Raw genomic sequence first — 11,292 nt, 5'->3', positions numbered from 1 at the left:
GGCGGCAAAGGATTAAAGACAGACAAAGAGAATATAGCTGGGGCTTGGTGGATCTCCTGTGCCTGGATGAGGCCACAGAGAGGGATCCAGCCAGCAAGCTGAGGCTTTATTTAATAGTCAGAGAAAAACAAGGTAGTGGTCAACATAGTTACAATGTTCTTGTGAGTTTCACTTGTTTTGGCAGCACTTGCTGCACCTCCCACAGTCCATTAGCTACCCAGGAAGGATCTAGTGAGCTTATAAGGTCAAGCTTAATTATGCTAAGAGGGCTCTGCCCTCTAAGCTGGGACTTGTTTGTGGCTCTGCCACAGGTCAATCCAAGGCTTAATTCTAGAGCCACTCCCTAGAATCCAGGATGTGCCCTGACTAAGAATTCTGGTTCATAGGTTGAATTCTGTTCAACCACTGAGCCACATAGGCCAGGCCAGATCTTATATTTGAGAGCTTATTGCAACTAATGTTAACAAGGATGCTGTTAGACTAGAGTATGTCCAGAAGAAAGCACTAAAGGTACTTAAACCATGTCTCTGAGGGGAGTTGAAAAACCTGGTCACGTTTCTCTCCGGGAGGAGAGAAAACACAGACAGATGAGGTATGGCTTTCAGGGCCTAACAAACTTCTGCAGAAGAAGTTCCTTATTTTCCATGTGACTCCTATGGGCAGACCTAGGACCCATAGTGCAAGTTATAGGAGGATAAGTGTTGAATGAGTCAGAATATGACCATCTGAGCTGCCTCAGAGAGAGGCCCCCATCTCTGCACAGAGGTTATAGAAGGGGACGCAGCATTCAGCTAGACATTCATCTGATGACTTTTAAGTCTTTAGATTTAAAATTTCAGATTTGGAGTTTCATAGGCACTAATATCTATATACTAGAGGCCTGGTGCACAAAATTCATGCACTGGAGGTGGAGGGCCCCTCAGCCTGACCTGCGCCTTCTCATAGTCCAGGACCCCTTAGAGGATGTCCAGCAGTCGGACATCCCTCTCGCAACCTAGGACTCCTTGATCCTTACCGCTTGGCTCGCTGCTCCTTAGTGCTGTTGGTGCTGTTAGACTAGAGTATGTCCAGAAGAAAGCACCAAAGGTACTTAAACCATGTCTCTGAGGGGAGTTGAAAAACCTGGTCACGTTTCTCTCCGGGATCCTCTCCCGCCACCACTGCTGCGCTCACCAGCCATGAGCCCAGCTTCTGGCTGAGCAGAGCTCCCCCAGTGGGAGCGCACTGACCACCAGGGGGCAGCTCCTGCATTGAGCTTCTGCCCCCTGGTGGTCAGTGTGCATCATAGCGACCAGTTGTTCTGGTTGTTCCGCCATAGGGTCACTTAGGCTTTTATTATATAGATATTTTTGTCTTACTGGTTTCCACAGCAGAGCCTATAATAAGAATTTTTTAGCTGTGTCCAAAGCCATTTTGGAATTGTGAGTTATTTCTCTTGCAGGAGAAAATGCAGAAGTTTCCATGGACGTTTCCCTGGCTTACCGTGATGATATGTTTGCTGAATGGACTGAAATGGCCCATGAGAGAGTGCCTCGGAAACTCAAATGTATCTTCACATCCCCCAAGGTAGGATTCCTTGACGTCTAATTTGTTGGAGTTTTTTGTTTGTTTGTTTTTAAAATTTTTATTGATTTTTTACAGAGAGGAAGGGAGAGGGATAGAGAGTCAGAAACATCGATGAGAAAGAAACACCAATCAGCTGCCTCCTCCACACCCCACACTGGGGATGTGCCCGCAACTAAGGTACATGCCCTTGACTGGAATCAAACCTGGGACCCTTCAGTCCGCAGGCCGACACTCTATCCACTGAGCCAAACCAGTCAGGGCTGGAGTTTTTATTTGATTTCCAGTTATGTGGGAAGATTTGCTTTACAATTAACAGATATGTTCCTTATTTCTTAGCATGCATAACCCACATTATCCTTTGTCTTAGTAGAGAAAAGGGCTGTGTAGATATTTCCTATCCCAGCAAAGGAGGAAAGAATAGAAGGAATGTCTGTCTGAAGTGATTTAGTTGTTTCTCTGAAATACCTCCATAAAAATAAATTCCTCATTCTTTGGTTAATAGCTGAATGTGTCTGAAGAACATTGCTAAATTACTTTGATATATAAGCATCTTGATATTGGAGTAGTGCTGAGTCTACTTCTCTTTTTCTTAGGCTTCTCTTTGCTGTCAAAGTTCATGTGTAGGTACGAAGACTAAAAATCCCAGTCACCACAGACAGAAAGACAACCTCAGTCTTCTAACCTGTCTTTAAGACACTCCCTTCTCTGGTTTTTCCAGGAGGACTCAGTCAACCACCCATGGGAGGGAGATTACTATCCTGCATTGAAAATATGGAAACATTTTCTTTGGGGCAAAGGCCCAAAGATTGATTCAATGACCTCCAGGGATAGTGGGATTTGATGATTAAAGGACCAAATCAAAGTGAGCTGGAGGCCCTTTATAAAAGCCAAGTGCTGCCCTTACACATGCCTCCCTGACATTCTCACATTCTGGCCCCTCACCCTCACTGACCCCTCTGCTCTTGAAAGTCTCTGTGAAGGTGAAATGGAGCCATAGTTACTGTTACTCACAGTTACCCACAGTTCTCAAGGGTGCTGACGTGGTGCACCATCAATGATAGGTGATCTCTGGTGGTCCTTCAGGTACAGAAAGGGTCTCGTTTTCTTTGTGTGAGTGGATGAGAGGCCAAACTTTGTGAGAGCACATTGTTGAGTATGTCATTTGTCACATGGCATCTCCAGATCAATTGCTCCTGAAGGATTTGGATAGCTTTGTAATACCCATTCCATTGTTTGGTTTAGTTCTTTTCCTCTCCTCGCATTGGCCTTTTGCTTTTGCCGGTAACTATAACATTGGGATTCCCTGTGGAATGGTAAAATGGCAGGTTGAAGCCTCTGAGTACCATGCCCCTGCCCTGTCTGTCCTACCTTGAGGAGGAGTAAGACGGGGCAGGCTCACAGAATTAACATTAGTTAAAAACATGGATTTGGAGCAAAACATGTGTCTTCAGTTCCAGGCTGTATCACTTACTGTCTGCGTGACCTTAGGCAAACTGACTTACTCTGTCTGAGCTTCAGTTTCCCTTCTGCAAAATGGAATAATAATGCCTGCTATGGGAGTCTTTATAAGGACTACATGGGATAGTGAACATAAGCAGAATGACCTTATCATGTAACATGTAGTCTGAGACACATTTGAGAATGAAAGAGGATGTTAATCAGATGGGCCACTAGAACTCTCATGGGCATAAGCACCTATTGGGGCACCTGACACTTAAGTCTCTCTTCCAGGTTCCATAGACTAGAGCTACAGAAAGCATGATCTGAGGACTGACAGCTTCACATCATCTGAGAGCTTGTAGGAAATGCAGATTCCCAGGTTACACCCAAAACCTAATGGATCAAAATCTCAGTGTGCAGGAGCAAGGAATCTGTGTTTCAAGAGGATTTCAATTTCTTCTCTTAAGCTTGATAAAATTTGAGAGCCACTGCCCTAGACCAGTGGTCGGCAAACTGTGGCTCAGCAAACTGCGGCTCGCGAGCCACATGCGGCTCTTTGGCCCCTTGAGTGTCTTCCACAAAATACCGACTTCTGCGCATGGGCCACGAAGTTTCAATCGCACTGTACGTGCGTGCCCACACATGGTATTTTGTGGAAGAGCCACACTCAAGGGGCCAAAGAGCCGCATGTGGCTCGCGAGCCACAGTTTGCGGACCACAGCCCTAGACCCTTTGCTGAGTGCCAAATATAGTTCCACTTGCAACCAAAATAAAGCCATCTGGAGTTGTTTGGGGAGGCCCTCAGGGGACAATCAGTGGGTAAAAATGAATGGTGGAGGGAAACTGGAGGTAGCAGGAGAGGGGACTCTCTAACACGTTCAGATCTTTGTGTGCAACAGAGAAAATTAATTAAAACCTTTCTAGCTGTTGCTGCAAGTTGCCTGCGTCTTTCAGAGGTGAGACTGGTTGGATATCTAATCTAAAGGCTATAAAGCTTCGGGATATGGAATTTCATCCTCAGAAAAGGGAAAAGTCATTTCTCACCTCACTCACACACTTGCAAGGCACTGAGAAGCAGAGTGAGGGGGAGTCATTAAGAAGCCTGCAACTGTTCCTCCGTGTTGGCTGCTTAATTATCTTTAGGATGTGTTGATCCCTTTCAAGAAAGATATTAAACCTTGAAAAGTGTGAAGGAAAATGAATCATCAAATCTGTGCTTTCTGATTGCAGTGAAATTTAGTGTTGAGTCTGAAGATTAAATGAGAAATTGCTGTAAAGGGTTTTAGTCCCTGGTGGCTTGCGAAGTTAAAAAAAAGTCAAGTTGCCACCTGCTGTAATTTGTCCTAATTAGTCAGTCTCATGCTGGAGTTGGCTGGAGCTGGGGGAGGGCTAAGGGGGATGGGAGAAAGTAAAGAGAGAGGGGGGGATTGTCTGTCTTTCTAAATGTCCTAAATACTGGCAGAAGCAGAACTTCAGTGTGTACAGAAAAGTCCCCAACAGGATGCAGTGTTTATCTTTGAGACAAGTAGGCTAGGCGAGGATCCCAGAATCCAGTGTATCCAGTTCTTTAACTTAGATAAATTTTTTATTTTATTTTTAGAGACAGAGAAAGGGAGAGGTATAGAGAGAAAGAAACATCAATGAGACAGGAGGCTAGGCGAGGATCCCAGAATCCAGTGTATCCAGTTTCTTTAACTTAGATAAATTTTTTTTATTGATTTTTAGAGAGAAAGAAAGGGAGAGGTATAGAGAGAAAGAAACATCAGTGAGAGAGGAACATCATTGGTCAGCTGCCTCCTGCACACCCCCTACTGGGAATTGAGCCTGCAACCCAGGCATGTGCCCTGACTGGGAATTGAACTGTGACCTCCTGGTTCATAGGTTGACGTTCAACCACTGAGCCCCAACGCCAAGGAAACGTAGATAAACTTGTCTCATGGGTTGGTAGCATTAGCCTCTCTGTAGGGACAGGGAAGTGGAGGACACCTAGAGAACAATGAAAGGGGACTAGAACCCTGTAGATTATCTTATTTTACCTTCTTGTTTTACTTATGAGGAAAGTGAGGCCAAATGAGGTGGATGACCTTCACAAGGTACCCAACAAGGAGCAAGGTCAGGTCATTGCCATCCTCATCACAGCACAATGCCTGTCCTCAGGCATGTCTGACGCAGTGTCATTCATTTCTTCCTGCTGTACTCAAGTAACCTCTTCCCCATCAGAGCTGAAGGCTGGACTTGGAAGGCCCAGGCCCTCAACCCCATACTACTACTTTTGGGACCACGGCATTAGACTAAATAGAGTTTTGTTCTCTTCCTCCTCAAACTCTCAATAAAACAAGACTCTGATTGGAAACATATCAGAAAACCCTCCTTGCTGCTACCACAGGGGGTCATCAACCTCCTCAATGCAGCTTAATCCGAGGCTGAATCAGAGCCTATAGTGTTTTTAGTTGTTCCTGCAGAGGCTACTACTAGCCCTGATTTGTATGTATAAGAGAGAGAAAGGAACAGGAAGGAGAGAAAGACAGCCTATACAGAAAGAATCATCCAGCCTGCAGATGAAGTGTAGATAAAAAGCAGGATTCTTTCTGCAGAAGAATTTTTTTAATTCCATAAGCCAAGTCTAATCAACTGGTAGTTCTGATAAGAGCCCCTCAAACCTTAAAGGATAAAAAACGATCATGATTGATTAGTGATGTCTGCTCTGAGTAGGGAGTGGAAGCAAATAAGCCAGATATTTGCCTGCTCTACCTCTACTTTGCCACGTGTGTCTTTGGTCTGTATACAGAGGTCTGTGTTTATTGCACTCTAAGTTCTGACTCTCCAATAAAGAACTCCACAAGATCACAGAAGGGGCAGAAGACTCTTCATATACTAGTTAGTCTGTAGACTCCTTATTATCTTCCTTCTGATTTTTCCACTAGACTTTTTACTCTGACGAGTCACAAAAAATTATAAAAATTCTGAGAATTTAGGCTTGGGAACAACAAATTAGGTCTTCCCTATCATTTGATCAGAAAACATTGAAGCTGGCATATAAACCCAATATTGATGGCAGACACTCATCTCTTTTATTAGGAAAAAATCCCTGGCTGCTAAAGCTTACGCCTCTACTTGGCCATATTTACCCCAAGCCTCTACCCCTTGGTAGGAACACAAAGCCAAGAGTCCTGGTGCGGGAGAGCAGAATTTAGTTTTCAAAACAACCTGTGCCCCTACTCTCCAACCTCCCACTGCCATGCTCTGGGCAGTAACTCTTCAATTGCTTGGCAGGAAGGGTGAGACGCTTCTTTTAAAAACTGGGATTAATTTTTGTTTAATTAAAATGTCTGCTCCTTCTGCCATCTTGCCTCTTGGGCAGTTTAGAAGCTTTGGAGATAGAAATTTCCAACTGGGCATCTCAAACTAATCCCATTACTACCTGTCATCCCTTTCTGTCTTCCCCAAGTCTCAAGGGTTCCTGGAGTTGCTTCTTTTTCTGTCAAATCAATAAAACATAGATGTTCTCAGCTTCTTGCAGCTTCTCCTGCTGGCCAAAACCATGTAAGTAATTAGCCGTTACCTGAGACTGTGCGGAATGTCAGCAAGAGCTTCCTCCTGAACATTAAGAAGTTGACTGTTCCACAGAGCCCTACAGGTCTCCAGTGACAGGCTGCAAATAAAAAGCATGCAGTCCTGGTAGACCAGATGAACCTGATAGGAGGCTCAAATGAGGATTAAAACACTGAGAAAAGTGAAAGGACATAGAAGAGATTTTTGCTTTTTACCTAACATTTTAGGTTCTACCTCAAATGGGCTAATGGCTGTTTGTTTTTTGAAGGGAGGAAGGGCAACTGGTAGATACCATGCCTCTAGTGTGCCCTATTATTGATACCTCTAAGGAATACCTTTAAGCATTAGCTAGGAATACCTTTAAGAATTCGTGCTAGGGCCCTAACCGGTTTGGCTCAGTGGATAGAGCGTCGGACTGCAGACTGAAAGGTCCCAGGTTCGATTCCAGTCAAGGGCATGTACCTTGGTTGCGGGCACATCCCCAGTAGGGAGTGTGCAGGAGGCAGCTGGTCGATGTTTCTCTCTCTCTATCCTTCTCCCTTCCTCTCTGTAAAAAAATCAATAAAATATATATGTTTTTTTAAAAGAATTCGTGCTAGGAGGCAAAGGTAAGACAGTTCAGACAGTCTATTGGCAATAGTGACCCTGCCTCAAAACCTCTGTTCTTCTTCCAGACCCCAGAGCATGAGGGCCGTTACTATGAATGTGATGTCCTTCCTTTCATGGAAATCGGATCTGTGGCTCATAAGTACTACCTTTTGAACATCCGGCTGCCTGTGAATGAAAAGAAGAAAATCAACGTTGGGATTGGGGAGATAAAAGATATTCGGTTGGTGGTGAGTGTATCTAATTGGCCCAAGCAGTCTGCAGCACTAGAACACAGGCTAAGAACACTGGTTATGGAGCACATGTGTTGAAAAGAAGCACTTTGTATCTCCAAGCCTCTATTGTCTCACCTGAGAAATAAGAATAATAACACATACCCATGATGGCTGAGATCAGAAATTTGTGTGAGAGATTACAGAAATGGAAAATAAAGCGATTATTGTGCCCATTGAAGATGTGATAATGATCATGATTGCATAATGAATAGCACCAAAATAAAAGCAGTTATTTTTTACATGTTTCACCTTGCAAGCCTAAATGTCAACAGGAGCAGTGGTGTTTTAGGTTCTTTCCATTTATTTGTTTAATGGGAAAAATTAGAACATGGGGCAAGGGGGCCATTTTTTAATCTAAAACATAGTTACACAAGAAATACATATATATTGTAGAGAACTAGAAAGCACAAGTAAACACATAGAATATAAAAATTACCTGTAATATCCTAGCATATAGAAATAACCACTATTGAGGTTTTGATTTCAGAATTCTTTTATACATATATTCATATATAATCCTTCATGTACAAAAAATAGGTTTATACTCAATTAACACTTTTGTTCCTTGCTCTCTTTTTAAAAAATATACATTTATTGATTTCAGAGAGGAAAGGAGAGGGAGAGAGAGATAGAAACATCAATGATGAGAAAGAATCATCGATCAGAGCCCACAACCCAGGCATGTGCCCTGACCAGGAATCGAACCATGGCCTCCTGGTTCATAGGTCGATACTCAACCACTGAGTCACACTGGCCGGGCCTTGCTCTTTTAATTTAATGGCATTTTTGTGTGAATATGTTAATGGTATATTGTGAATATTTTATATATACAGCAAATGAATATTAAATACACACACACACACACACTCACATAGATTTACTTTAACACATTTTACCAATCTTAACTTGGGCATCTACGATTTCTCCAATTTTTCAATGAAAGCCATACAGAAAAATCTTTGATCATATTCTTAATTATCCCCTTCGTATAGAGTGGGTCCATTTTTATGCCTTCGGATTTCTATTTCTACAATGCCTGAGAAGGGGTCAAAGAGAGTAGGTGACAGTATATGCTCTGAATGTGAAAGCTTTTGATCTGGACAGTTCAGCAGACAAGGTCTCCCCTTACCTCTCTCTGCTGGTAGAAAATAACACCAAGATATATTCACCTTCAAAATGTTGGCCTCTCTCTAGGGAATCCACCAAAATGGAGGCTTCACCAAGGTGTGGTTTGCCATGAAGACCTTCCTTACGCCCAGCATCTTCATCATTATGGTGTGGTATTGGAGGAGGATCACCATGATGTCCCGACCCCCGGTGCTTCTAGAAAAGTAAGGGTTGAGATGGGAGCACCCTGAGGGAACACAGCATTGCATGATCTAATTGCCTGCTCCTGTTTAGTGGGATCTAGGTCAAGTGGTCAGTGTAGTACTTGGGCTAGTGATTTGACCAGGAGTCATTCTGGACTTTTTTTCTCCTCCAGCTTTCACATACAAATTATTATTAAATGCTACAGGCTTTCTCTCTTTCGGCTCCTTGTTCTGTCCTTGCTCCTCATCCCCATGGTCTGACTCAGATACTTCTCCCTGTTACAGGGGGTGAGCTGCCTTTCTCCTCACTAAGCCCAGTCCAGAAGGACAATGCTCCTGTAGACGTATCCCCTTCTCCCATATTACTGACTTTTTCCTTTTTGCTGAAATCATTCCCACTAATGTACAAATACTCTCTGTTACCTCTCATTCTTGAACAAAACTTTTCCTTTTCCCATTTCCCCTTGAAGCCATCACACCATTTTTTTTCTTTTTTACAACAAAACTCCTCAAAAAAATTTGTCTGTATATCTTCTCCTCCTAGTTTTTCTTAAGCCCATTTCACACACCACTCCCTCCCCAAACCCCATGAAACTGGTCTTGATAGGATCACCAGTGACCTTCACATTCCAAACCCAATGGTCATACCTCAGTCCTCACTTTTCTTGACCCATTATCAGCATTTGACATGATTGATCACTGACTTTTTTTTTTTTGAGCCTTTTCCACCCTTTTTGTGGTCATTCTCCTCCTTTGCTGACCATCACTCAGTCTCCATTGCTCTTTCCAACCAAATTCCAACCTCTTAAACTTTGGAGCCAGGGCTCAGTCTTTGGAACTTTTCTCTTTATTAGCTGTGCTTAGTCCTTAGATGATCTCATCTAATCTCATGGTTTTAAAAATCACCTAAATGATGACTCTTAATTTATAATCGTCAATCTCAGCCTCTCCCAACTCTCGATTCAAATATTCCAACTGTTTATTCAACATCTTCACTTACACAGAAATGTAACACGCACAAAAAACAATGGATATCCTCCCGTTTCAAACCTGTTCCTCTCCCAGGCGTTCCCATCATGGGAAATGGCAACTCCACCCTGTCCCCTTTACTTCTGGTTTTTCACATTCCTCATCTAACCCACCAAGAAATCTCACCATTTTCATTGCTACTACCCTAATCTAACCCTCCATCATTTCTCACCTGGTTTATTTGAAAGAGCCTCTCAACTGTTCTCCTTGCTTCCACCATTTTCCTCCCTATAATCTATTCACACGGCAGCCAGATTCCCTTTCAAGTGTAAATCAGATCATGTCACTCCTCTGCTCAAAGCTCTCTATTGGCTTTGCACCTCCTTTGCCCTAGTTTATAAAGCCCTGGATATTCTGGACTCTTACTACCTCTGATTTTATCTCTTATCCTCTTCATCACCTACCATCCCCTTGATGGTGCTCAAACATGCCTAAACCCAGGACCTTTGCACTTGCTGTTCTCTTTATCTGAGATGCTCTTATCCAGATAGATCTGTGGCTCAATTCCTCATTTCCTTCAGGCCCTGCTCTTATGTATCTTATCTTAAAGGCTTTTCCTGCCCATCATATATAAATAGCACTACTCTCCATTCTCCCACCTTGCTTTATTTTTCTTTATAACAATCATTCTCTATTTACTATCTTTCCTCTTATATCCCTCCTCTAACCCCATCTGAATGCAGGTATCACAAGAGTGGGATCTTGTTTTGCTATCTGTTACATCCCTAGTGTCTAGAATAGTGACTGGTACATAGAAGGAAATCAATAAATACGAATTTGTTGAATGAATGAATGAATGGATGAATGAAATATCATGTCACTCCATTGTTGAACCTTTTTTATTGGTTCAGTTCTTTCAGGATAAATTGCAAATTCTTTAATGAGGTATTCAAGTTTCCTCATGAGCTCACCCCTTTTCACTTCTCTGGTATCATGTCCTGACGTTTCCTGATAAGTGCCTCATGCGGATCCCCAAATGCTCAGGCTGTTGCAGGCTGCTGTGCCTCCATCCACGCATTTCCCTCTGCTTGGAATGCCCTCCACCTCCTTATCCTTGACTCACAACTCACCTCAATTTCTGTCAAAGTTAGAGGTCCCAGTAGCAGCCCATGCACACACTTCTATCATACCGCTTATCACACTTTGTCTCTTTATCTGGCCGAGGCACTAAACATATTTCCAGGAGTGGAAGAACTGGTCATATTTGGTATTTATAGCCCTAACAAAATGCCCAGTGCATAATCTGTGCTTAATAAACATATGTATTTCATTAATAATGAATGAAAATAGGAATAAATCAGTGACTCAATGAATAATTTGATAGAGAAATGGCAATTAATAGTGTGATGGGGGAAGCAAAATACACACTAAACAAGCCATTAAAAGAATGTGCATTTCATATTGTTTGGAGTCACTTATTACTGAAACGAATATGCTCATATAATTCACAGTTGTTGAGGAAAGCATGATAACAATAAATATTCTTATAGGTGAAGATAGTGTGATAACAAATA

General features: G+C 42.7%; 1 protein-coding gene across 1 annotated transcript in view; it reads left to right on the top strand.

The window, feature by feature from the left end:
• The window catches only part of WLS (wntless Wnt ligand secretion mediator), a 103,737-nt gene that overhangs the window by 66,950 nt on the left and 25,495 nt on the right, over positions 1 to 11,292 (top strand). The window contains exons 3-5 of the mRNA XM_005868061.2: positions 1,442 to 1,566; positions 7,233 to 7,394; positions 8,634 to 8,770. Of these exons, the coding sequence (XP_005868123.1) occupies positions 1,442 to 1,566; positions 7,233 to 7,394; positions 8,634 to 8,770 (424 nt within the window). The remainder of the gene's footprint in view (positions 1 to 1,441; positions 1,567 to 7,232; positions 7,395 to 8,633; positions 8,771 to 11,292) is intronic.

Source organism: Myotis brandtii, unplaced genomic scaffold (genome assembly GCF_000412655.1).
Source record: "Myotis brandtii unplaced genomic scaffold, ASM41265v1 scaffold26, whole genome shotgun sequence".
Classification (NCBI taxonomy): Eukaryota; Metazoa; Chordata; class Mammalia; order Chiroptera; family Vespertilionidae; genus Myotis; species Myotis brandtii.
Note: the sequence above shows the minus strand (reverse complement) of the source record. Positions and strands in the feature narration are given on the sequence as shown.